The sequence below is a fragment of the Oenanthe melanoleuca genome, chromosome 4 (genome assembly GCF_029582105.1).
Source record: "Oenanthe melanoleuca isolate GR-GAL-2019-014 chromosome 4, OMel1.0, whole genome shotgun sequence".
Taxonomy (NCBI): domain Eukaryota; kingdom Metazoa; phylum Chordata; class Aves; order Passeriformes; family Muscicapidae; genus Oenanthe; species Oenanthe melanoleuca.
In genome coordinates, this window is record NC_079337.1 from 59,430,131 (window position 1) to 59,457,801 (window position 27,671).

Consider the following 27,671-nt stretch of genomic DNA (forward strand, 5'->3'; position numbering starts at 1 on the left):
GTACTGGCCACATCCAAGCCAGGCTGTGCAATCAACAGGAAAGATAAGAAGGTCAAACAGGAAGAGCTGAGCTGGAGTCAGATTTGAGCAGAGCTGGGAAAGGCAGGGATCTGCCTGCTCTTTACCAGCATGTTGCAGTGGATCAGACCTGGAAAAGGTAGGAAAGTCCTGTGCTCTGTGCCTACATCTCCCTCTTTTGCTCTGTTTTAGGTACTTGTGGTCTGGTATTTGACTGTGGGTCTATTGTCAATGTGTTGGAATTGCAGCCAGTTAAACAGGTAATTTCGGTAATATTCTGCTCTTTGGTGTGTCCAGAATGAAATCACTGGAAAATATGTGTAAATGTGATCTGTCACAGTTATGAGAACCTGCTGGGATTTTCTGTGCTGCTCTGCTTCCCTCTTCTAGGCAGTGTGGTGTCAGCTGAGCTGCAATTCAGTAGCAACAGCTCCTACTTTATTCCTCTGCATTATCTGCCACAGGCCAAATTCTGTCACATCTAGCACTCAGAATGAAGTGCTGAGATTCACAGATGCCTTTTATAGTTTTCTAACAGAGATCTGTTTTTTGTTTTAAGGCATACCTAAAATTTATGCTTATTTTTAAGCAGTTATGAGATTGAGGATTTTAGTCTCCAATTTTCCATATCTAAACTTGGAAATTTTGGACTTAAGGTGCCTTTTTAGAGCTGTGTTGAGGAAGGAATATATATTTCAGTACTACTGAGATAAAAAGAAAATTAGTCATAGAGAGGGCTAAAGTTTGAAAGGCATCTATTACATCTCTGAATCCTGCTGGGTCTGTTTTGTTTGTAGATCAGCTGGGAACAATGATACCTCTTGCAACACTGTTTACTAAGAATTGCTAACTAACCTGAAGTTACTTCCGTGATAAAGGAGTCAATCTTCCATTTTTGGAAAGCACTCAGATTCCTAAGTTTGTTTACCCTGATTGTAGATTTACTTACCTTTCTGTGGAATGCATAAAAATTGTTGCCTATAGAGCCTTATATGGGTTTTTTTTTTTTTCTTACATTCGTGCCTGTGACTGAATTTCATAGAGATCAAGTTTGTGATTTACTCTCCACGGATAAATGTTTGTAAAGATCCTGGCTTTAAGATGTTTTTAGCCTAATACAGAATATGTGATATGTTAATTGAAACTGGAAGGAAGGAATAAAATAACTACCCCAGCATCAGTTTGGGAAAATGACCTAGATTAACTTAGGGCAGTATGGTTGCAAGACAGGTCTTTAGTAAGTCATTAGTACATTGTCCTGAGGCTCCTAGAGGGAGGAAGATGAATGAAAAATATATTGTATTGCATGCAGGTTTCAGGCAGCTACTTTAAATAAAGCCCATTCTTGTATACCAGGTCTTAGTCTCAACAATATAACTTTAGAGGGAGAGAGAGAATCTGGTTCAGTGAATGTTATTATTTAACACCCTTTAAATGGGAACGAATCTGTGTTCCTGTCATTCGCAATACCTTTTAAAATAATAAAAAGCAGGGAAGAAAAACAACCCTCAGCCTCATGGAAAATCTCAAGCTATATGTTTTTTTTCTGATTAGCTGGGCTTTGAAAACACTCAGCAAAAAGGAAGCAGCAACACACAGAAAAGCATGATAAAGGAATTATTATATTTAACTTCCAGAAGGAAAAACAGTGTCTCACTTCCACCTGATGTTCAACAGCTGGATATTGTCCTTTCCTGCCTGCTGTGCCCTGAGAAGGGGCAGGGAAGGTGGAGTGACCTTGTGAGCCTCACAAGCCTGGGCAGGGCGTGGGGCAGCACACAGAGCTGGCAGGGACACTCCCAGTGTCCAGGGGGCTCGGGCCACAGGGAGGGAGGGGGACACCAGTGCACCCAGGAGCACCCCAGGTGCTGAGCTGTCCAGCATCTGCTGCTCCTCTCTCTGCTGCCCCAGAAACTGAGCATCCCCTGAGCACTGGGGAGTGCCCCCCTTGACCACATGGCTTTTAGTTTGGGTAGAGATTGGCTCTGGGTCCAGAAAAATAGGAAGATCATTAAGTTTTATGGCCAACATCCTGCACCAAATAGGAATTTTTTGGTCAAGCCTCGAGGAGCATGAGAAAAATAATTTTATATAAATTACAAAAAAAATGCTTAGTCAGTACATGTAATTTACATATAAATATAGATTGTGAGAACAAGTTAGAGATGACAAACTTTATTTAGTGAGTGCTAGATCTTCAGTCTTGAAGATCCTAATCTTGTATTTGTTGCTATCAACAAATGGTAAGTTAGCAACTAACCATTATACTTACTAGCATTATAGGTTTATGAAAAAATCTCTAATAATGAGAGTGACTCAAGCACTGCAGTTTAATATTCTCTAAAGCTGTTTTATATTGCATGAATGTTTTTCTCTTGCTCTGTGCCATTAAATCTGCTTTAATTTGTGGTGGAAAAGTTTAATAATTGAGAAAGCATCAGCATAATAAATAGGGTAATTATACTGTAACTTTGCTTATGTATCTTTGAGTACTTACATGATAGTTCAAGGCAAATAATAAAAGTACAGAGATGTAATGTAAATATCTATGAAATCTTTGTCTCTTGGGACCCAATTTGTGTCAGTTAGGATACAGTTAGTTACCAGATAAAAATGCAGAATGTCCTAGGTAGATGAGAGCCCTAGCTACAGGGAAATTTACTATTTTGTTCTCAGTACTTACCCAAAGCCACATGGGCTGACATTTGGTGGTTAAGGCAAACATTAAAAATGGAAAAGAAATCTGTAGAGAAGAACAAGGCTGCTAAAAATGTTTGAGGTTTGAGTTTTTCTTCTGTTTTCTTCTTGGAAGAGCCCAGATAAAACAAAAGGGCATACATACCTGTTTTGCTTTTCTTTCATTCATTCTGATGGTTTTTTTCCCTTGGCTCAGGCTCTATGACTGAATCTTCTTAATAAACTTATTATATCCATTTTGATTTGCTCAGATGTCCTACTTGCTCTTACAGCACCAAGTTTTCTAAGTTCATTCACAGACCTGCATATATGTTACCCTTTCCAGCAGAAGATGATGCAGAAGACATGAACAATTTTATTAGTGTCTCTTCTCCAATTCAATGGAATTCTAATAATTCCAGTCAGAGTATGTTTGTTTTCCTAAATTTTGTGAAGGATGATAATTTTGCTTGTGGATAGGAGCTTATGGAAAAAAAAAAAGAATAATCTGAACACTGAATTTCATTTCTGGGATTAAGGGTAATCCTGATCTAAAAATAACAACTGGCTTTGGATTCATAGAACAATGTAATTTAAACAACCTCCTTTGGAATTAAACTGTCATTGATACAAAAATATTTACATCTTCATCAGCAGGAGATACTATTTACAAAATATGTGCAGAAAAGTATTTAATTTCTAAGTGAGAAAATTGGAATGCATTACATATAATCCTGGTGCAGTAATGAAAAAATGGTGTTACCTACTGTCATTCCTTCAAGGAAAAGACAAGCTGTATAAATAGAAAAACGAATCCCTGGCAAAGTGAGCTTGGCCTTTGGCAGGGCCTGTATTTTTAATCATTTATAACTAGGTCATCAGGTCTGATAGGCAGTTTTTCAGTGTCAGCCAAAGATGTTCATGAAAATGTTCTTTTGTGAGAGAAGGGATAAAAATTTCTTGTGTTTGAGTTACCACCTGTGTTTTGTAGGTGTATACATGAATTTTTACACACAGCTTTAAATAGAGAGCTGTGATGCAGCACCAAAAGCATATTTTGAAAGTCAGCCTCAGCACTCTGAAAGGCACTTTTGGATAAATGGCAAAATGGGACAATGAAAACATTAAAGCAAAATCCAGCCTAGATTTCTTCATACTTCATTAACTTGTGGTAGACATGGTTATGATTTAATTCTCTGAGCTGCTCATACAACCTGTAACTATACCTCATTAATTTTCTATAATTGCATAACTTGCCTCAGTCTATATATAGTTCACTGTTTTTTCAAGAAGTGCTCATTTGGGGTAAAGGTTTCAATGACTTAAGAGTGGAAAGTTGTGCAGACAGATCCTGCCTTGTCCTGTGCCTCCCTACCTACCATGGCAGGCTGCTGGCAGCTGTTGGTACTTGGTCTGCTCAGGTTTAGGGATCTATGATGTGAAGCTTGATGGGCAAGAAGTGTTGGAAGGTGGGATTGAGAAGAAAAAAGCCAGATCCACGTACTTTGGGACACCCCATTGGATGGTAAATGGAAAAGCAAGATGTTTTTTGACCAGACTAAAGGCAGATCACAAGTGGATACTAAGTGACCAGGCATTAGTCTGAGGATTTTACAGAGCAGAAGTGCATCTTTAATCTACAGCTTCAAATTCAACCAATTTCTGCTGGAAAACAAATTAGATGAATTTTCCCGAAGATCACAATGTAGCTCGTTAATTAGTATGGCTGGAGTAAACAGAGGAATTCAGATTAAATCCAAAGGACAGGGCTAAAGCAAAATCATTTAGAGACATGTGAAAGCCCACTGAGGAAAAGGGTGTAAATATCAGTGGGCATGTTCTGGCTATGTGAATCATGTCCTTTGTGGATGCTTTGGCTGGTGGTCTGGCTGCATCTTCCTGACCCTGAAGTAGCTTGTTCCCAAGAAATGGGATTGCAGGATGCCCCAGCTCAGTGACTGGAGGGAGCAGGGAAGCAGAAGCTCCTTGTGCTCTACTTCCATTTCTGTTCCTTCTTCTTGATCATGCCAAGTGGAGTCTTGCTGCCAGACTCAGGCTGTAGCTTCAGTAGGGCTGCATTTTTCTGCTTTGCTGCAAAGTAATACTTGGATCCTTGGATGTCTTCCTGAACAGTGGGTTCCTGTGGAGGATCCATTCTTTAGCTGAATTTATATAAACCTTCTTTGTTGTTTGAATTCAGCATGCAGTACTTGTTCCATTCTTGTCACCTTTAGAAAATGATGTTTTTCCCCCTGCAATTCCTCTGTTAATGTGAATGATGTTATCCCTGGGAGGCTCTGCTTTACAGCTGGCCAAGAATGAATAATTAGCAGTGGGCACAAGTACATTTCACTTCAGGCCTTGGATTGTTGCTGTTAGCCAAGTCTATTGCTTTGTTCCTAAAGCAGTGATGCCACCTCATTGCAGGAGATTTTTCTGGGATAAATTTGGGTGTTACACAACAGTTTTCTGACAGAAGCATATAGGAAATTCTCTAATCCATATTGCAATTAAAAATAACTCCTGCAGGAGAGGGAGGGCTCTTGAATGTGATCATCTTTTCTGATGCTTTTTAAAAAAAGTATTGGGTTTGTTTTTTTTTCCCCTTTCAGGTTGTTGATAATGCTAATTGTGTCACTGTGAAGAACTTCAAATTATGGAGAGTTTGGCAGTGGCAGGTGGCACATCTATGCTCAGCATGAGCACCATTGTCCCTGCTCTGGAGGGAGAGCAAGACAGGAACTTGGAGAGGGAAGAAACAGAGCAGGGAATGTGCAGGTGTGACTGCAAACATGTGGAGAGCAATGCTGCCATCAGCACTCTCAGGGATGCAGCTGGGATGGACACATTGCAAGAACAAACAGGTAAGACCTCCAACAATACATCCTGGTGCCTCTGCTTCCAACTTCTCCTTTGCTTGAATTACTGTGCTTTTTAAATGGTGAACAAACTGAGAACAGCCATGTGTTTTTCACAGAATCAGAGAACTTAGATGGGCTTTTTTTGAAATACAACAGGCTATGTTTCCTCCATAGAAACACTGAAAAGATTGGATAATTGAACAATCTACACCGACATTCACTTGGCCAGCAAATGGATTATCTTACTATAAAATAAAAGGAGATGAAAATGATCAGAACCCAATATCCAGGGTACTGAAATATAAGTTCTTTTTCTAGCACTTTTTGCAATATCTGTAAGAATCAGAAGCCAAGTTTCTATTTTAATAAATTTTTTAAGTTTCTTTTTTATCAGAGATGTAGTACTGCCTTTGTGCAGAAGAGAATCTACTTTGTGGGGTAAAATCATGCAAGTCAGAAGGACCTTTTGGGTAGAGGAGTGGAGTGACATAGGTAGGTGGCAACAGCCAGGCTCTTAGTTTACAGTAGCTCAAGAGCTTTCTTGATGTGAAAATACTTCAAACAATCATGGAAAAAAAACGATTTCATTTAAAATCCTGTGACTTGCACAATGTCTTTCTGTTCACAACTGCAACACTTTTGACATCAAAGACCAGGTATAAGCATCCCAGGGCAGTATAAATTTGCTCTTTAGCTTCCAAGATGTATGCAAGACATACCATCAAGAAGGAATTCATATTAAGTTTTTGAACCTAGTTATAGTGCTTTAAATAGTTTAAACATATTCAAACTGTATTTATGCTAACTCTTACCCTTTTACTCAAATTTACCAGCAAACTATTATTTTAAATTAATCTGATGAGTAATTCAAATGCTTGCTGATAGCCTCTGACTTTTCCTAAAAGTCACAGAAATGGATGTCAATGTCTTGATAATTACCTTTCAAGGGAAGTTATAGTTTTTAATATCAAAATAATAGTGATAATAGTTTGCATATCAAAAACATATAATAATTTATTGTCCTTGTCAACTATTAAATGTTAGCATGTTCTTAAAGTTTTGACAACTTCTGTGTTTATAACTGTGATTAAACCAGAAAAAGAGAACTACAGGTAAATCTAACCCCAGAAGCTCTAGGGGATGTAAATTTAGAATGTTTCCTAAACACAGTCAGCCTGCACTGCAGTGAGATTACTATCAAATTTCTATTTAAAAACAAACATCACATAGTTCATATTAAAATCTATTTCTCTTGCTTTTATTCTTAGAAATATGAAGCCTTGTCTTCACTGACATTTGCCCAGGGAGCCTTGAGAACATGGAAGTGGTTGCAGTGGGTGTTTTATCAGCATGAAAATATCATTCCACAAAGGACAGGAAGAAATATGGGCAAAGTGAAAAAGCAGATTACTATTAATACAAAACATACCTTATTTGTGATATTTTTCTGAAACTTCAAATCATTTGATTTTACAGTACACCCTCACAAGTATTACATACACATGTAACAGATAAAGAAAAGAGTTATTTTTCTTCATGTGTTAATTATTACATAGCACAGCAATTTATACCACTGAAGCATCAGTGGGAGCCATTTTCAGTACAGGTGCAAGGGAAGAGACAATTAGATCTGATCCTTGCTCCCTCCCAAATGAGAATTCTGTTTCCTGAAGAACTGCCTTTCCACCAATTCTCCATCTTGAAATTTCACATCAAAATGATGTTATAAAGCTTTAACTTCCCTCTCTACCCCAGGAGCAAAGAAATATTCTTGAGATACTTTTTGTGAGGTTTGGGAATTATATAGCAAGAAGGGGAGAAAATATTTATTCTCTCTTAGGAATTATCTGGTTCATCAAATGCTTTGAAAGCATGGGGTATTTTGTTGGGGTTTTTTTCAGTGTGATTTATATGACTGAGAAAAGGCACATAACCATGGCTTTCATTTATCATAATAGAATGTTCTCCAAGTGAAAAATGCATGAATGTCAGTTCAAGGACCCTTCCCAGTCAGGCAGAGAATTTTCCAACTGGTAAGGAATTTTTTCTCTCATCCTATCTTTATATTATAATGCTTTTCTCATTGCTTACTTTTTATTTTTGAGACAACTCAACTATGTCAACATTTGCAGTCATTACTCCTGTAAGGTTTATAATGTAGCTGTGAAGTGACCAACTTGTACATAAGATTTATTAAGAATGTCTCATAAAAAGGGGGAGCAACTGCTATAAAAACCAGAAAAAATTTATGTACTATGTTGTATACTCATTAAAAAAAAAAAAAAGAGTGAGCTCTAAGCAAATAAAAAGTTCATGGCTTATTTTACATATCCCTTTCAGTCCTTCAAATTTTTTAGCTTTTAAAGTTTGTGGCATTTCAAAGTACCTGTTTTTATTGTTTTTAATGCTGTATTTTCAGTGAAGTGTCAGTTGGGTGCAGTTCTTCAGTAAGTGAGCTCAGGAGGCTTCACCTCTGGAGAGCTCATGGCAGGCACTGTGAATTGAGGGTCTTGGCACATTTCCCTTCTTGTGCCCTCAAAACCAGCACTGAGCTGTTCCCTGCTCTCTGGCTTGACCTGACAAAGCACATCAGTGGCAGACAGCCTTCCCAGGCATATGGTTATTTCTAGTTAAATTATTAGTGCTTTATGTACCTGCTTGTCTTGCTCTGTACAGAATTTGGGTTCTTTGGAACTGGAGGTGTGGGTCAGGGCTCACAGAAGCAGACAGGAGATTTTAATGGGGTTTTAGACCATATTTCATCTCTATAAGGCATTATAGGATTTTTTTTACAGAAGTAGCAGTATTTCTGTTGTTTTAATTCAATATAATAATTATTTCATTAACATTAACCTTCTGTAAAAGTTAGATTGTGTGTCTACCATTACATGTATACCTCAGAACTAATTTGATTATGTAAAATGAACATATACATTAAGTTAGTTCAGTATGTTTTATGTTTTCAGGTAGAATGAAAAGGTCAATAATTCTGCTCCAGCAGTGATCTGAACAACATTCAGAGACTCTCTTATGTTCTTTCCACTGACAATTGACTATATGACCACAGCTTAAAGAAAGAGGCCTTGTAATTCAGTAACATGGGTTTATATTTCTGAGCCACCTTCTTGACCTTAAAGTAATGAGTAATTTAGGTGCAAGCCATAGTAAAACTCCTGGAGACATGCATAGAAAGCCCTCTGAAAACAGATTAAGATACAGCATATTAAACTAGAATGTGAAAAGCATCTATTTTACCAGATTAAAACATGAAACTCAGAGGAGGTGGAATATTTTAGTATGCACAACAGTCCCATATTGCTGAAAGTGTGACCTAGTTACATACTTTGCAATTGGAATTCCTCCTGACTGGGTATTATTGGCTTATATGTGCCCATCTGGGAGTCTGAAAACCTATGATTTACTGTTATTGAGCTAAATTAATGAAGTAATGTGGAATGAAAGCAGCTTTATCAAAGATCCTCTTTATGAGAGAGAAGCTGGCTGGGGCTGTAGCCCCAGCTGTAGTAAAAGGTTCTCATGAACAGATGCCCAGAGCTTGGGAATAGGTATCTAGCTGCTTTCAGATGTGCTGGGAAAATCATCTAAGTGAGCTTTAGTTGGAGCATTTGACTTGGTTGGTACTGTTCAACCAGCTCAGCCGAGAACCAGCTTTTACAATATTTGATTTATAGAAGCTTTCTGAAGCAATGGGGGTGACATTCCAGATAGCTATCAATTGAAGATTAGTATGAAGGGTTGTAACATGCTGAACTGTCTGTTGTTGTTCAGGGCTTTTTTTGGTGATGACAGTATCAGTTTACTTTGATTTTTGATATGCATGGATTATTTGGAAACCTGGGCATGTTTGCAATGCCCAAAGCTGTCTAAATTAACAAATGACCAATCTACTTGCTTTTTTTCTTTTTTTTTTTTCTTTCTCTATAATTATCTGTTGTCTCTCAAAATTGTTTCATGCTAGGCTCCTGTGTCTACAGAATAATAAAAATGTAAAAGAACCATGCAGTAGATCAGTGTTCTGTGTGTCTGTCTCTGAAGCTGAAAAAAATATACCTGAATGTGTATTCTATGATTTTGAGGCATTTTCTGGTTCTCCAAATCTGATTCACAAAGCTTGCAGTAATGAAAATGGATATCCTCCTCCAGATATCTCCTTGAAGTTAACAATGGTAAAGAGGAAGAGTGGATGTCCTGATCCCAAGCTCCAAAGACATCTCAGAGGGCAGCTCCGACTTCTGGAAAATGACAGCAAGGAGGTGATGACTGTCTTCAGTGTAAGTCAGCTGCTTGGAAATTGTTTTGTTTATTCAGATTATACCCCCTGTGCCACTGAAATGGTCTGCAAGATATTTGGGTCCTATTTCCATCTACATGCTGGGTGCTTGAATTTGAGTGACCAGTTTTCTGTGGCCCAAAAATATTTAGAGACTTTATAAATATTGAACTATTGAAAAAGACTGGAACATCAAATTGATGTAAAATAAATAAACCCACTTTAATAAGTAATTAAATGAGTTTATTTAAAATTTTTTCTGCTTTCATTTACATCAAGGGAAATAATAAGGATTTGATTTATTTTAATTTGCCCTTGTATTGACTCATCCTTTCAGTTTCTAGACACTTGGAGTTACTTGGCATGCTAATTTCCTGGGAAGCTCACTGCTAAGCCAAAGAGGAAGTCTGAAAGAGAATAGCCTAAGCACTGGACTTCCTAGGGCTAAATGGCCATAACTTTAGATAGCATACAATTGTTGGCCAAATTTTATTAGTGTCTTTAATTTTTTTGTGTATGGGAAACCTGTCCTCAACAACCAATGAAGTTTACTTTGATTAAACGTAAGTCTCTTTGCATAAATGCAAAAAGTCTCTTCCTCCCTATTGAAGAAAAGATCAGAATCATACCATTTAACCTTTGGTGTGCCTTTTTTTTTATTTTTTTGGTTTTTTTTCTCTGTGCTATGGGTTCCAGCCTCCTTCACCAGCAAACAAAACTACTGAAATCTTAATTTGGTATGGTTTTGTCTAATACAGACCCATGTTTCTACACCATTTTCCTTTCATGTGTTGTGACCACCCCACCACCAGGCTGCTGACTCTGTGGCTGTGCAGACAGACTGTACTTCTCTGCTCTGCATTATGTTTAGAGGGAGATGGAGGAAGGAAGATGGGATTGAGAGACAATGGAAAAGAGCAAACAAATGGGCTAGATCTGTGACTTTTCTAGAAAGAGATTGGAAAAGGTTTTGAAGCAAACAAGATTGATAATGTTAAGTTTTGTTAGAATGTTGTTTTAATATTCGGCAGTGCATGAAGCCCCTGAGGCTGACATACTTTAGCATGTGTTGGCAATTTATTAATAGATTTCAGGCTCTCATTAATATGTAATCTAGTGTAGGAAGGTGCATGCAGAAGATCAAAGCAGTGATGAGATATGCTTGGTCAAAAAGCCTAGGTTGGAATTTTATATTTTGATGTGTTCAGATTGTGTGAGTTGAAAATACGGATGTTGAACAGAATTAATTCAGAGATATTTTAAAATTGTGCTGTAAAAATCATAAAACCAGTGGATCAGATCCATCTTACTCAGATAATAGAAAAGATTTGAGGTGAATTTCTTCCCTGCTGCCTAGAGTTAGAATCAATTTTTTGATCAGTACTTCAATTTTTTCAAGCTGTATTTCAGTTTTAATGTGATGGGAGCAAGGGTACAGTAACTTCATACCTGTTAGCTTTACATTTGATTTATTCTCTGAGATAGTGATTCAGATAGTTGTCTCATAAATTACACAGTTCTTTGTATTTCCCTGAAAGGCAATAGCCTCCATCACTGGGGAGCCCTGTTTTTAAGCTACAAACTGGAGTGCAACCAGACTATTACCCCTCTCTGTCTAGAATTCATCAAAATGTGTGTTTCTTTCACTTATTTGAAGGTTTATGTAGTTGTTCCTTTTAGCATTTCTGGAATAGTTTAAAATAGTTTAAAATTCATCATTATCACAACAACCACTGCTTATATTCGTTAAAAGTGTAATTTAATGCTATTCCAGCAATGGGAACCAGTACAAATGAGATAAAAAGACCTTACTACATATTTAAAAAAAGAAAAATAGTACTTCAGTATATTTGTTTTAACCAAAAAAGAGTGAACTGGGAAAGAATTATTCAATATCTCTTCTGGATAAAGACTGAAAATACCAGAAAGCAGGTTCAAAGTTACATCATGTATGTGTACAGAGCTCTCAGGGTAATCTACATCAGGAGGTTGCAGAACCTAAAAATTTGCAGTGATCAAGTGAGAAATTTCTAGTTAAAAAAACCCCAAACTAGCTCCTTTCCACTATTTAATATTAATTCCCACATGTCTGGCAAAGGCAGTTCCCAAGCTATGAACCACTCTGTGCAGAGGTTATTCTTGGAAACAACTACTATGTGCTTGCCTGTATGTATACATTTGCCTATATGGTGATATGCATGACTATACACAGACATTTCTGAGCTAGACAAACCTTCAGTCTCACTCAGTGTGCTCTTTATTTCCTCTGTAAATTAACCTCACTGAAACTGTTGGTACAATTGCTAAGCAAGAGTCAGATGAAAATTTGGCTCCCTGCATGTTTTAGGTGTATGTTGAAGAACAGATATCTCATACAGATAAAATCCTGGATTATTTTTTCAATCCTTCTTAATGCATAGTATTTTAGCCTAAGTTTTACCTAGTGAAAAATTGTGCTTGAATCTGGTGTAATTGTAAATAAAGTATTGTTTTTGATTTTTAGGAGCTTTCTGCCAGACTCCTGTCTATTCACAGTGATCAAGATTTAATTGTGGTGACATTTAAAACTTTTGAAGAAATATGGAAGTTTCTAACCTACCATTCACTGGGTAAAGTTGTTTCACCATACAATAGTTTAGTATGTTAATTTGTATCCAGCTGCATGCAATTTCTGGGAAATTGTTGAACACAATTTTGTGACTTATACACTGCGCATTAAGTAATAATGGAGTAGTCTCTAACTCTCTGAAAGTTTGTTTTATTGTGTAACACTGTAAAATGGCAAAGAAAAGAAATTGGATTTTCTTTTTCCTAGGTTTTATAAATCATTGCATGGAGAATTTATTCCTAGACCAGTCTTTCTGGCTATATTCCCAAGAGAAGGAAGACACAGGCATTCAAGTCTGTATAAATGAAAAATCATTGAATTTGATGTACAGAAGTCTGCTAGTACAGGAAGGTAAGTAAGATTGTACATGCTAAGGCTGGGTTCAGGGAAGCATCTTTATTTAAAATCCCCAAATCAGACATTAAGACCTACTTAATTACTTAATGAAGTTGAAGTTTCAATTTACTCAGTCCAAATGCACATTGTAAAGAGAAAAGAAAGGAACAAACACAGATTAGGTTCAGTGAGATCATGAAGGGATTGAAGAAATTAATGTGCACCTGGTACATAAATGAATACCAAAAGGATTAGGGAGTGATGTACATTCCAACTCACTTGATGTTATTGCATGCTCTGGAGATGTGCAGGAGAAGGATTATAAACAGCTGCCAGACTCATGTGCTTCTCCTAAACAGCATCACCTGCTGGTACTGCCAGAGACAGGGTGACAGGATAGGTGGATGATTTGTTTCTGTAATAGGAATATGCAGAACTGCAGCAGAGGCTCTGTGCTTCATTAATACATCATCTTCTTTTTTTCTTTTTTTTTTTTAAATTCTGTTACTCAAAGACTAGACACTAGACAGAAATGTATAAATATCTGATGATCAGCAAGAAAATTCTTGACAAAGATTATATTTTCTATTTCTAAATGAATATGACTGTTCTTGAAGCCAGTTTAAAGGTTTATATGAGACTAAAACATGACATAAAGTGACATTTGCTCAACTGCTTTTGTTTTAGGATCTTTTTTTGTTTTATATCCTGATAACACAATACGAAAGATGATGGTTACAGATAGTGAAACAACTTCTTTTGAAGCTGGGGCATTTACTGAAGATGTAACAGGTGGATCTGTGGAGAGTGACAGGCCCTTGTGGTCTAATGCTTCTCTGGAGCCATTGGAGCCTTTCCATCAGTAGGTACCTGACTCTCCCTATTTCATGTACATCTGACTCATCTGTCTGCTTAGAGATGCCTCTACCTGGGCCAGGCAAAAATAGCATGACTTTCTCAGTTTGGTTTGTTTTCCTGAAGCAACAGTACTTTAACTATAATACTTTAATATAATACTTTAACTATAATATTAAGCTAAACATAAGTTTGTCTGAAGTGTATGGGCAGTCCTGGAATTGAAAGCTAATTGTGGGAGAGATCAGTTTTCATATATATTTTAAATATGACTGGTACTGTCACAACATTTAGTGAAGTGTTCTATACACTAACTTCAATTTCTTTTTCTGCTTTCAGATGGTTTCTTAAAGGGTACTCTAATCCCATTGATTTTTCCTTTAAAAATGAATCTAAATCCATAAAAAAAGTTGGTAAGAAACTTCATTCAAATATCAGTATTAGAATAATCTCAAATGTACTCTATGCTGCTGCTAGAACAGACTAAAGGTTCAATAACTTTTTGTCCATTGTATTGGAGTGGGGAAACAGCTTTCAAAATTAGTTTACAGTAAAATTAGTGAGAGTATAAATTTGTCTAAGATTAAACACTAAAGAGTCAAACTAAAAAGTCTTGTCTTTCCCCTTTTTCCTTCTAAATACTACACAAAGGAGTACCAAGTAATTGAGTTGAGGATGCCTCAGAAAATGCACCAATGTAATTCTAGATCTTCCACATGTATGGCTGCTTTATCTCATACTACCAGAAAAATAAAACTTCTACAGATGATTTGAAGTTAGGGAGTAAATATGGCTTATTTTCTTCCATGATGTCAGTTTAAATACTGTACTGACTGGTATATATCCATATTTATCCCATAGGGATCATTTAAATTGGTTCAAAAGCAATTCAAGTGCTTCACTCTAGCCCAAGTTCAGAGCCCTTTGTAAGAGGGAAAGTAAGGACTTAAAACAATTCTTTTTGCTGCTCCATGAGAAAATCTGGTAGAATTGTGAGAATATTTTAAGCTTTGCTTTCTAACAGGAAATGAGGATTTTCATGCTATTTACAGATCTAATCATCAAACCAAACCAATGAGATTTGAATGCTTTAAATCTTGTCACAGCAGATATTCTACTCACAGATTCCAGGAATATCTTTTGTTAAATATATTCTGCTGAGTTGCTATTCTATTAAGTGCATTTCTATTGTTAAATGAGTTTATCTGCAAATATTATCTATCTCCTTATTGCACAGCAGTGGGATCCTGTCTAGCTGTGACGAATTATGAAAGTATTGTGTTGGAAGAGCTGAGTTTCCAGGAAGGGGACAAAATTGAGATCCTTGGTTACTTCATTGAGTGCATGGAATGGTTTCTTGGAAGACATGTGTTTACTGGCCAAATAGGTTTTGTAAAGACAGGTCATGTTCAACTGGACTTATCTAAAAATAAGTGAGTGATACATATTTATATCTCATAAACAAAAAGCACCTAGTCTCTTGGTCTCAGCTTTAAAATGCTGAACATAAAATTCAGGGTGTGGTTTTGGGGTTTTGTTGTTGTCGTTTTAGGGGGTTTTTCTTGTGTTTTGGGGTTCTTTTGGGGTTTTTGTTTCGTTGGTTTAATTTGGGGGTTTTTGTTGTTTTAATGTAAGTTGTCATAGCACATTCAATCAAAAGTGCAAAAGAATTGGGGTATGAAGTTTTAAATGTTGCAAAATATTATTAGTTTGTAGCTGAGTTTCTTCTTGGGAAAAGAGGTTGCTGGCCTTATTATATTGGTTCAGTTTCTATTCTTTGGCTCACAAGATCCAAGCAGCTTTACCCTTGCAGAAGGTTTTCTTGCTGATGTCTCAAGATCCATGTTAAAGCATCCAAGAACTGCTTTGTTTTTTTTTTCTAGTACCCTCAGTTATATGCCTTAACTTACTTGTAATGACTGCTAATAATGCAGATTGAAACTTCTAAAAAGGGTGTATTTCATCATGCATTGGCACCATGTAAATAGGCTACTCTTATTCATATGCCTAAACTGTTTGCACGCTGAAACAAGGAATTCTTAAATGCTGCTTGCAGGTCCATTTCATGTGTAACTTAAAGCCTATATTAGAAAATCCATACCATAAAGTCCTTCAAGACTCATGCTTCTAACAAATACTCTCATAAAATACAAAGACACTGACAAAAAGCTTACTTTGATATGGCAGAAACTGTTAGCTGTAAGGGTAGTTACTACCAGTTTATATGTATGCTTATAAATTGACTGAAACCAATTTTGAGTACACCACAACCTATAATGTAAAGTTTATATTAGTTTCTCTAACAAGTTTATATTTGACTGATGCAGTGAGCTCCTCAAGCCAAATCTGATTTCAGGCACTTTCAAAATTACTCCTTTCCTTGCTAGACCACAAGATCTGGATTTTCTTGAAGCAGAAGAGTTATTATTTTTTTCAAAAGAAAAAAATTTTGAAGAAGTAGTACATTTGTTGAAACAGACCTCCATCACAGATGTTTGCTCTGTGTATAGAATAGGTAAGTATGAGTTTTATTCCTTTTTACTGCACGAGATACATGTGTAATTCCTATACCCCTGTTAGAAAATTATTTTTTCAATGACATCCCAGCATTTACACCCATTTCAAAATATGTTGGTATTCAATTGGATCTTTGATATGTCATATAAAAAATTCTTTGTATTATCTTTGCTATTTTTCTGCTGTTTCAAGTCTTCTCCCAGCAGAGGATTTGTAAATCTTTTGTCTTTTCTTCTTTTTCCTGTGGGAATTTAAACAACAGTCTTTTAAAAAAATCTCTTATTGAGAGTTCTCCAAGTACAGATCTCCAAGCTTTTACATGACTGAATTATAAATTGTAATGTCACATGGCTGCATTATAAAAAGCAGTATGTTCACCCAAACACTGCTGGCTTTGCATCTTGGGAAAGGCAGCACAGCATAATAATTATTGACAGCTAATGCAAACACACACCTCTTCATGCTTGATTTAATTTTCAAAGGTATAGAAAAGTAGTAAAATCTAGCTGTAGAAACATCTCTGATAACAGCTGTTCTCTCTCTCTGCTGTGCATAAACAATTGGGATAACTGAGGTTCCACCTTTATAGACTCACTGTGAGGCAGGGTGATGTAATAGTCTTGCTGAACTGAAGAGAGGCAGTGATTTCTTATTCCACCACAGGTTGTTGGTGATGCATATGCTTGTTCAATATCTGACAAAATTTTATCTCCATTAGTGCCACCCTGAGAGACAGACCTGTGGGCTCCAGGTTGAAAGGAGCTGCTGTGTAGGCTGGGGTTGGGTGTGTTGGTTTGAATTCTGCCACTCAGAGCGTGTGTGTGAGTGTGAACAGTAACTAGGGCATGTCACACCTGCCCTGGCAATGTGCAAATTGCCTCCACATCTCCCCTCCTGTGCTCTAATGAGAATCTGGGAACAACAGCTCAAAGCTCCAAGGTACTAATGCATGTCATGGGCTTAATGGAGACACTGCTGGTTTTGTGGTTGTGCATTTTTCATCTCCTCTCTAATCTTTGTAAGTAGCACCTTCTTTTGCATCTTCCCCAGTTCATAGTACCATCTTTTCCACTTTTCTCTTAAACAGCTCAATTGATGTTCACTTGGTACTTTGCTGTGTGATCTGACCACTTGGATTTTCAATTCTACATCAATCTACTGAAAAGTATTTACTTATGAGCACTTCCCTGATTAGATATTTAGAGCATTAAGTTATAACTACTATAAACATCTGTGGCTTTCATCCACCAAAGTCAGGAAAGCATTTAAAAAAGGGAGATCCAGAAGTAAACAGTCAGTGAGAGGTCATTCTAAGAGGCAGGTAAAGTAGCTTTCCACCAGCTTAAATAGATGTTAAATAGGTCTGTGAGCCTCTGCTTTTGTATATATCTTTCATACCCTCAGTACCACTTCTGCTACATCAAGGGTATGAAAGACAGTGAAAATATTCCTGAAATGCAGCATGACAACTGAGGAATATCTGCTATACAAAATAGCAATTCTTAAATGCTCTACAGATGTGCTATGTTTAAATGTAAAGCTAGATCTATAGTTATAATGTCTACAGAATTAAGATAAATCTTTTAAATTAAGTGATTTTTTTTTTTACCCACCTGCTATTGGAATGGCTACAAAAGTCTGACACTTATCTACACAAACAATGCTAAACAACTTCCCACCCCTTTCCCCATTACCCAGGGAGTGACATGAAAAATATTAAAATATCATTTTGTGAATGGGTTGTGGAGAATGGTCATATCTTTGCTGCCCACTTGTATTTAAATGCAGCAGAAATGCCTCCCCCCTGCAGGACAGGTTGGCTTAAATTCTGACTGTGATATGCTCCCCACATCTCTGAGCAGAGGTAGCTGCTTGATGATAGCCATGTAGAAGCAGTGAATTCTGTTAACTGGAGGGTAAGTGCCTCTTAGCTTTGGGTCTAAGAATTACTTCTTTCCTTCTAAATTTCCAGGATGTATCAAATTTTTCTGACCTAAAGAATCATCAACTAAATAAACCCTCATTTTAGGAGATTTAAAGCTGAAAAATAGCAAGATACTGTAGCTAATAAGATTTTTTTTTTATTTTTTATTTCTTACAGATGAATTGGAAGAACCTGAATTTCAGAAAGCCCATGAATGTGGTAATACTTCATACACATACAATTTTTTACATAAAATTAATGAGACTTCTGATATTTTTGGTGGTTTTGCCAGCTATTTGCCTTCTAATGTCTTTTCACATGCTAATTTTCTTCTCTCATTTTTTGCTTTCTGAGATTTTGCTTTAACCTCTTCTTACTAGGTTTTCTGTTAGACACTGTGAGTTTTCACTGATATTAAATGTCTTTCTCGGGATTTGCTATCCAACTGCAAATTGTATGACTTACTTTCACTGATGTGACACACATGCATCACCTCCCAGCCCCTCCACATATAAGAATACTGCTTATTGGGCACCTGGCAACTGCTGAGTTTGAATTCCAGCAGATTTTTTTGTCTGCTAGAAAACTTCGTCCCAGAAATAGATTTCCCAAAGGAGATATTTTGTTGAGGATGCAGAATTATTTCCCTTTGGCATTTTGTTGCAAAGCTGTCACTATCATTATTCATATTGTACTACATTTTCCTAAACAACAATTTTTATATTTATGATTCTGCTGCAGTTTCAGAAACGATTCTAAGGGAATTGAGCTCTAAATCTGTAACTTCAACAAGCTCCTGTTGATCTGCAGCTGTAAACTTAAGAACTGACTTTGACTGTATATTTCAGCCCTAATCCCTGCCCTATTACTGGGCTGGAAAACAGTAGGAGGAGTAAGAATTGATGGCATATCTGTCTTTATTATATCTGTAAGGTGTTCAGTGATGTTGTCACTAGGAGAATTTAAATCAAGAGCCACACCACATTTGCCAGTTGCTGCAAATTAGTAATTTTGTGGAAGATAATCTGTGCCAGCAGAGAATGATAGGAGAAATCTTATTATACAGGACAGTTTTGCATGCACCTGTGTGAAACTTTACCAGCTCAAACAGCACAGTCCTACTCCCTGCCCTGGCTGACCTGCCTTAACATGCTGCCAGGACATAGGCATACCCTTACTGTGCTTGAATGGCTGAATTCCCATTTCCCCCACACTGAGTCCAACCAGCATCCATGCCCTGACCCTGGCCCTTCACTCAGCCTCCACTTCAGACCTTGGATCTTCCTAGATCTCCTTAAAGATCTTACCAGCTAGTCTGATTTGTGTTTTTTGGCAGGTCTCTTGTTCACATACACATGGAGAGAACAGAGAATATACACTGACTGTGTTTTTTGAGTATACACAGATAAAAGGCAGTTTGAGTTAATTCTGAGCTTCATCTGGATTAGTGTTGGGTCAGGCCCAGGGCCTGGCTAGACAAGTTTACTGATCACTAAACTGCTTAAATGTGGCAAGTTCTGTTTATTCCCACTCCTCCAGTCTCCTACACTTCTTCATCCTCCTTGCTACTTTTTACACCTTTGCCTTGTCTCCTAGATATACTGTTAAGAAATCATGGTATGTTTACATAATGTTTTTGTAACAGCATCTTCACTAAAAAATTTTGTAGTTGGTCTATCAAAGGTCTTTGTGTGCATGCATACAAGAAGTTGTGATCTGTAATTTATTCTTAAATTTCAGAAATCCCACACTCACCTTCTAGCCCAGGATCTACTAGCAAGAATGGCAAGATAGAAGAATTGCTGAAGAACTTCAAGAACTTGGAGGCCACTCAAGCTGAAGAAGCAGCTGCTGAAGGGAAGGAATCTGCTGGCTCTTCAAAGACTGAAGTATTGCCTCTACCTGAAGGGCCTTGTTTCCACATATGTAAAGAAGATATTCAAGCATCTGACATCTTTGAGCCATTGTTACTCTTCTTAAATAGGAAAGAGTATGAGAGCAACTTCAAAAGCCTGTATGATTTCTCTTACTCATTCACCAATAGCATGTTTTATGGATTTTCAGAAGAAGAAGAACTGGTTAGTTTTTTAAGTTTAGCAAGGGAAGCAGCAAAGAAAGCAGGCCTGTCCTGGGCACTAGCAAGGCTGTGCTTTCTCTTAGGCAGGCTCAGTGTCAAAAAGCTGAAGTTTTCCCAAGCTCGGGTGTATTTTGAGGAAGCATTGAGAGCAGTAGCTGGAGAGTTTAGTGATTTGTACTTTGTGATTGCTCTTTATACAAATCTAACAGTCATCTACTTGACCCAGAAGAACAAAGAAAAGTGTACTCATATCTTTGACAAGGCTGCATCTCTTCTCATGGGAATTCCCAACTACATTTGCAGTGCTGACCTGGAGTCAGACATACTGAAGTATGCTCTGAAGAGGACAGTTCTGAGCCAGGACAAACATGCAGAGGCAAGGGCATGCTTTCTGCTGGCAAAACACTGCAGTGCACGCAAGCAGCACCAAGAGGCACTGCCGTTCTTGGAAAGGTTTCAGCTCTTGCTCAATCACCTGGGCTTACAAAACAGCTTATCCAACAACTGTTACTTCAAATTGGCAGAGTCCTACCACGAAAAGTGTTTGCCACACATTGTATTAAGTTGCATAAAGGTCACCTCTCCCCAGAGCTCCAGTACCTTAATGGATTCCCTGAAAAGGATTGATTTAGTCATCAAAAATGCTCCCAAACTATGCGGCCTGAGAAAAGTCAGACAAATATTCCCATCCCAAATTGCACCTTACCTCATACAAGCACTTTCTTCTGTGTTTACAGATGAGGAGGAAGGACTGTGCAGCACTATCTATCTCAGCTTAGCAAAGCTGTACAGCCACCACAAACAGTACAGGAAAGCCATTGCTTACATGATGAAAGCACTGGACTCTGCTTCTGCTAAGCCAGAGGAAACCATCAACTATTTGATTTCACTTGCTTGGCTATACATTCTTTACAAGCAATATGATGTGGCTTTAGCCATTTTAAATGCTGTTGTAGGCTCTGCATGGAGCAATCCTCAGCAGCTCGGCATTGCTTATAACATGCTTGCCATTGCTTTGAAAAGGACAAACAACACCAAAGCAGCTGCTGAGAGCTACTACAAAGCACTGTGTCTGTCAGAAGAGACTGAGATGACCCATAACCAAGCCATAGCCCTGGCTAATTTTGGGGTACTCTGCCTGCATGCAGCAGCCAGCAAGCTGGCAGAACATTATTTTATCAGGGCAGTTAAGCTATTCTCCAAGCTTCCAATTATGGACTGTGGTCAAGATTTTATCCAAGTCCTCCTTCAGCTGGGATGTTATTATGTTGGTGGAACTGAAAGAGAGAAAGGCAGATTTTACTATGAATGGGCTCTTTTAGTTGCAATGGAGACAAGTCATCTGGAGAGTAAGTATATCTTTTATAAGTCACAAAATGTACTCTGTTTGGGAATTTAAGCAATGCATGTATGTTACATCTGTATTTAGAAGATGCATATATTATTTTGTTATTCTTTCTACCATGACTAAGGCAGCTTATGCAGGTAAGGTGACTCTTACCATTTTGGGAATGGAAGCAACCTCTAGCCTTTGTTAACTTTGGGGGTGAATGAAAAGGCAGTGGGATATTCTTGTTATGGTTTCTATATTTTTCATTGTCTGTGCTGTAACTTGTGAAATGGTGAAAATGAATAATTTTTAAATTAATCAATTTTCATTTTAAAACAGAGATTCATATTCATATTTCCAATCTATTCTCCTAGGTCAACTACAAGCAATTAAACTGCTGTGTCAGTTCTACAGTACAGTTGCTCCCAATGAGACTCAGTGTGTCATCTACAATGAATATCAACTATCTTTAGCCAGAAAGATGTCCAACAAAGTTCTGGAGGGACAAATTTTGGAAACCATTAGTCAGCTTTATTTGTCTTTAGGAACAGAAAGGTAAGACATGCTCAATGACTTTCCTTTCATTCTGATTTTAACTTTTCCATTCTGCAAAGGATCTCAATTTGTGCAAAAGCTGAATGTGACTGATTTTTTTTTTTTTTTCTCTCTCTGCTTCTCTGATCAGAATTGAGAAGTCCAGTGCTAATGGAGAATTTTCTTGTTTCTTTTTAAGTAACTATAATCTCTCAAGAGAGACAAGATGTTCTGCAGGGATTAGCACTACTTCAAAAGCCAATTCATTTTTAGAATCCATGTAAATACATTTTAAACCTATTGTACATTATGCAACTCTGGATGCCTGCTACATCAGATTTGTTTTCAATGTTTTTTGCAAGACTTTTGTTTTAAGACAGTAAAGTACATATTCCAAACAGGTTAGGCATTAAATTGCTTCTAAGCATATTGGCTTTCTTGAGGAAAGGCTTTTTTCAAAACTTACATAAGTATGAAGCCAATATGCAAACCTGCATAATTTTACTTTTCTGCAATTTCTCCATTGCTCTTATTTTCCAAATACCAGTTTTTTGCTCTGATCTATTGAAATAATAAACTGCACAAGTTAAATTATCCCAGCAAGGGCTGAGGAAACTTGGTTTTCTCTAAGAATGTTTAAAGTCTGTTTTTAAGGCTGCTTTGTCTGGTTTTTTATTTGCTGTACTTCAAGGAGTTACTTTAGATCCAGGTATTTTCAAGCTTGCCTCAGTAAGGATGCAAAAAATATTCTCAGTCATGGAAAAAGAACAAATGCCTATTTGTAGTCTGAGCACCTAATATGCTTAATAGGTCACCCAATTTATTTTTCTTTGTTGGGGCTTTTTAATGGCATAGTTGGTGACCATCCTTTGGACTTGTCTTCAGACTGAAGACAAAGGAGTTGGTTAAGATTTCAATCTGCCTGGATTTGCAGAAAAACTTCACTAGCTGGAGAAGCTGCTGCTTTTTGTGCTTGTAGTATACATGTGCTTGTATACATGGAAACTGTATATCCCAGGAGCCTGGCTCCCAGATGCTGACTGTACAACCTTAGCATGCTACCAAATAGCACAAACTCAATATGGTATTAGACCACAGCATCTCAGTATTCTTTGTGTTAGCTGCCCTGAGGAACAGGGAAACCCAGATCTCCTGACACCATAACTGTGCAGGTCACATTCTATTTTAATATGTTGTGTCTTGTGCTCAGAAGAAAATGCATTGAGTCAAGGTGATGGGAGTGTAGCACAAGATGGAGAAAGATTTAAGACATCTGGGGTTTATATGTCTGGTAGAGAGCATCATAACTTCAATAAATCTGGTAATTTAAGTGCTCCTAGAACATCACATGTCCAATTCTCCTCTCCCTACAAATATCCTCCCAGTTTCTCCTTTATTTTTCAACAATTGCCGTTTAGTCTGATTGGCACTTAAGTCAGATGTCTAGATGGTTAAAAAATGCAATTTCTTTGACATTTTTAGGAAAAACCCATAAATAATAGAAGACTTAAAGGTGAGGAAAGACTTTTCTACTTCGCACAAGTTTGAGGCAGAGGAAGGACACATAAACCATCTTTAAATAATGTGAAATATAACAGGAAAAATGTATCAATAACAAATATAATAATATATATAATTATATATACATATATATATATGACATATTTATATAATGTTATAACAGTTAACAATCTAACAGGAAACATAGATGGTTTAAAAAAAAAAATTCTTTAGTTACTTGTGTAATACAGCTGAGAAATTATAATTGTGACATAAATTGGAGAAACAGAATGTAACATTTCTTGCTATGAAGAAAGCCATTTGCAATTCTGAAGAACCCTTCTGTGATTAACACTTTTCCCTGTTTCAGGGCCTACAGGGCAGCTCTGGAATATACCAAAAGAAGCCTTGGAATATTTATAGATCTCCAGAAAAAAGAGAAGGAGGCATATGCTTGGCTCCGGGCAGGAAAAATATATTATGTTCTGAGGCAGAATGAGCTTGTGGATCTTTATATTCAGGTATGTTGTCAACACTTACAGGCATGGACATGGTATCAGTGTTGTGCAGTGGCATGGTAAGAGTATGTTAAATGGATATAAAAATTCCATATATTTTGCCAATTAATGTTCTGATCATTTAGTGCCACTGTTCATGTAATGCTCGGCAGGTGAAGGGAAAGTCTCAGCATTTTCCACTGGTAATCCATTTTAATCCGTTGCTTGATTCTGGAAGGATTTTGGGCAGTGACCTTTCTTAGTTCCTGTTAATTCTGAGTGTTTCCTCAACACCATTGAAGAAACAGCTCTACAGCACCGCAGCAATTATGTAACACATGCATGCTACATGCTGGTTGGTAACAGAGAATAATCACCTTAGCATGCTGGCTTCTGGGCCAGATTCCCAGGAAAACAGAGTAGCTTCTTTAGGAAGCATTTCAAAAGCATCTGAATCTTTCCTTCTTTGGCCATGCCTAGTATGACACAGAGCCAGCTGGAGCTGCTGCTGTCTATTCACCTGTGAGAGCAGAGGCACGTGTCCCACACATCTCTGTGCCCAAGTAGAAAGAAGGACTTGTATTAACTGAATTCAATTTGAAAACTAAAGTAGACAAAGCCAGAACAAGATTCTTAACCTTGCATTACGTAAAAGGCACATTTTCATTGTTATTTTCTCTGTCCATAACTGAGGATCCTGATATTCTTGCTTTGCATGCTGTCTTTCATTAAATCCTTTTTGCTAAGAAGACATGTATTTATATACATGAATAGTACAGTAGCCTTGCATTTATTTACAGAAATCAGTTCACAGACTTTTAAATCTGCAGTTAGCAATATCTAACTTGCAATTTCAATTTATTTCTATGATATGTTTGATCTAATTCAAATTTACTATGTGGCAGCTATCAAATACACTGTTGTTTTTAGAATGCCATGTGCTGACAAAGATAGCAGGATACTAGGGCCAGAAAAAGGAAACCAGGCTTTTGTTTCTTCTCCAGCACCTGCCACTGGCTTGTTCAAAGACAGGGTACCAAAAAGGAGCATGTTCACATCAAATATAGCCTTTCTCATCATTATATTAGGAAACATAATAAAAATATTTTTTTAATTGCTAATACTTATGATTTTGTAGCCATGAAGTAAACAAGATTTAATTTCTTTCTTTCCTTCCCCATTCCTTGTTTTCTTTTCAGGTTGCTCAGGATGCTGCTCTTTGCACAGGAGATCCAAATTTAGGAATGGAATTGTTTGAAGCTGCTGGAGACATATTTTTCAATGGTACTTGGGAAAAGGAGAAAGCAGTGACTTTCTACAGGGTTTGTGCAGTTTTTCTGCTGCATTGATAGTTATGTACCTCCTACCATAGCAGATATTCTGCAAATGCTGAACCAAAAGCTGAACCTCTCAGCAAACTCTTTATAACCTGTTGTGTGCTTTGTCATGATGTTAGTAGATATCACTTGTTTCAAAATTCTTCTGGTTGCAAGAACTTTTAAGCAAAGAGCAAAATGAAACCAGAAATTACCTCATTTGATAGAAATGGGAGCCTGTCAGTGCACATCTTGGTGTTCATTCAGCCATTCCTAAGCTGATGTTGTGTGTTTCAGGACAGGGCTCTCCCATTTGCTGTTCAGACTGGCAACAAAACCACTGAACTCAGATTATGCAACAAGTTGGTGGAATTGCTGATGAATCTGAAGGCTTATGAGGAAAGTCTGGAATATGCGAGAGTAGCCCTTGTCCTCAGTGTAAATTTAGGTAAGAACAATTTCCATTACAGCTGAGTATGAGTGATGCCTCTAAAAACACAACAGAACTCTAAATTTTCCTCCCTTGCATTCAGCCATTTCTTGTCAGGATTTCATAACACTACTATAATTGCTATTTTTTGCTTCTATTCAAGAATGAGCAATTTCTTGCTTCCTCTTCCAACTTAGGATCAAATGGAAAACCTTTGTTAAAGCACTGAATCAATCCTGGAATTTTAGGTCCAAACTGAGTGTGCTTCTAAGAGCTAAGATACAATACTCATTAATAATGTAGTCCTAAGAGGCTTTTGAGTGTCATATACTTTCAGATTTGCCCACAGCCTTGATTGTGAACCAACATAAGACAGAAAAATCAAAAATTATAGGTCTTGTTTCAAAATTACTATTCTTCAAATCTGGGAGCTGTTCAACTGATTAAGAAGCTTCTTAACCTTCTGTACAAGCACAGACAAGTCATTTTGATCAGTCTGAAAATAATCTTTTTGCAGTAAATTTTCATGTCAAATATATATTGGGATGGCCAAGGGAGTCTTTATTGCCATTAACTTTCTTTCTTTAGTTTCTTTCATAATAATCTATTTGTATTCTTTTTAAGTATGCACTGTGTGTGTGTATTGTAATACACACATGAGAGATGAATGTAGTTACTTCCTAAAATCCCAGACACTGTCAAATCCTATGGGAGAAAATTCAGAAATTCCATAGGATTTTTCTTGAATTGCAGGTTTTTACCATGTATCTTTTCAGCAAATGTGTTTTTTTTTTCAATAAAAGCTCAGCAAATTCAATACAGATTTTTTTTTTTTTTTTAAGTAGCATAGTTTTGAGTACTTTGTCTCTCTGTTTTTATCCTGACTCATATGTTATCTCATTAGGAAATCAGCTAAATGAAAGAATAGCTTACCATCGCCTGGCAGCCATCCATCACCATTTGGGCCACTGTGAACTAGCTGAACACTTCTATTTAAAGGCCTTGTCCCTCTGTTCCTCTCCTCTGGAGTATGAGGAGGAAACACTCTATTATGTCAAGGTGTACTCAGTTTTAGGAGACATCATATTCTATGACCTTAAGGTAAGAAATTTTAATAACTTCTTAGCAAATTTTTACACTGAGTAATATTTCATAGAATCAGATTTTGCCATTTTCTGGTTTTGTGGTTTGGAATGTAAACTGTAAAGTGGCAAAACCTCAGGAGCTCAGAATCTGTATTATTCTTGCTAGATCCTCACAAACCTGAGCTCTGCAGTCCTCTTGCACTGGTTGTACTATCTTTGAGCCTCTTATTTCAGGATCCCTTTGATGCAGCTGGCTATTACCACTTGGCACTTGCTGCTGCCATGGACCTGGGCAATAAAAGAGCTCAACTGAAGATTTACACCAGACTTGCTGTGATCTACCATAACTTCCTCGTGGATAGGGAAATGTCTCTCTTCTTCTACCAAAAGGCAAGAACCTTTGCAGCAGAGCTGAATGTAAGAAGAATAAATTTAGCTCCTAATCAGTGTTATAAGAGTTCATAAACATTTTTGGAAAGCTCAGCTCAACTACTGCAGAAGTACCTAAGGAAATACTGCACTGCCTTTGCAGGAGGATGCAGGCTGCATTCAATGACTCATTATCTGTGTGCTCCTCATCCCAGACTAATTTACCATTTTATATGACAGTGAACTACATTTCATTGTCTTTAAGAAACAATCTTGTACTTGTTGTTTAAGGATCAGTCTGTGAACTAAAACCAAAACCTAAGCCTCTTTTTTAAACTACAATTTTCTTTGCTATATCTTTCTGCCTTGATGGATACTGGAAAATGATTAATGCATAGATGCAATGAAAAATATTTAATAAAGTGTTAAAGAAGAAAAACCACTCAA

The 27,671-nt window shown here is 37.1% G+C and overlaps 1 protein-coding gene across 3 annotated transcripts; it reads left to right on the plus strand.

The window, feature by feature from the left end:
* On the plus strand, positions 1 to 27,671 carry SH3TC1 (SH3 domain and tetratricopeptide repeats 1). Of its 3 annotated transcripts, XM_056489116.1 has the most exons (18): positions 1 to 157; positions 5,307 to 5,558; positions 7,514 to 7,588; positions 9,720 to 9,847; positions 12,350 to 12,455; positions 12,662 to 12,805; positions 13,478 to 13,652; positions 13,985 to 14,058; positions 14,883 to 15,078; positions 16,033 to 16,160; positions 18,264 to 18,305; positions 19,827 to 21,512; positions 21,868 to 22,048; positions 23,898 to 24,048; positions 25,224 to 25,346; positions 25,638 to 25,788; positions 26,675 to 26,871; positions 27,090 to 27,671. In XM_056489116.1, the coding sequence occupies exons 2-18, from the start codon at positions 5,351 to 5,353 to the stop codon at positions 27,318 to 27,320; spliced, it is 3,996 nt and encodes a 1,331-aa protein (XP_056345091.1). In that variant the 5' UTR covers positions 1 to 157; positions 5,307 to 5,350; the 3' UTR covers positions 27,321 to 27,671. The 3 variants fall into 3 exon arrangements, with proteins under 3 accessions (XP_056345091.1, XP_056345092.1, XP_056345093.1); XM_056489117.1 differs by lacking the exons at positions 26,675 to 26,871; positions 27,090 to 27,671 and having other exon boundaries at positions 73 to 157; positions 25,643 to 25,778; XM_056489118.1 differs by lacking the exons at positions 1 to 157; positions 5,307 to 5,558; positions 7,514 to 7,588; ... (1 more) ...; positions 12,350 to 12,455; positions 12,662 to 12,805 and having other exon boundaries at positions 13,534 to 13,656.

Excerpts from the sequence above, each read along its gene's own strand:
- SH3TC1 (XM_056489116.1), top strand. The coding sequence starts at position 5,351 with ATGGAGAGTTTGGCAGTGGCAGGTGGCACATCTATGCTCAGCATGAGC. Across the intron at positions 5,559-7,513 it reads CACATTGCAAGAACAAACAG|AATGTTCTCCAAGTGAAAAA; the intron begins GTAAGACCTCCA and ends TTATCATAATAG. Across the intron at positions 14,059-14,882 it reads TAAATCCATAAAAAAAGTTG|CAGTGGGATCCTGTCTAGCT; the intron begins GTAAGAAACTTC and ends CTTATTGCACAG.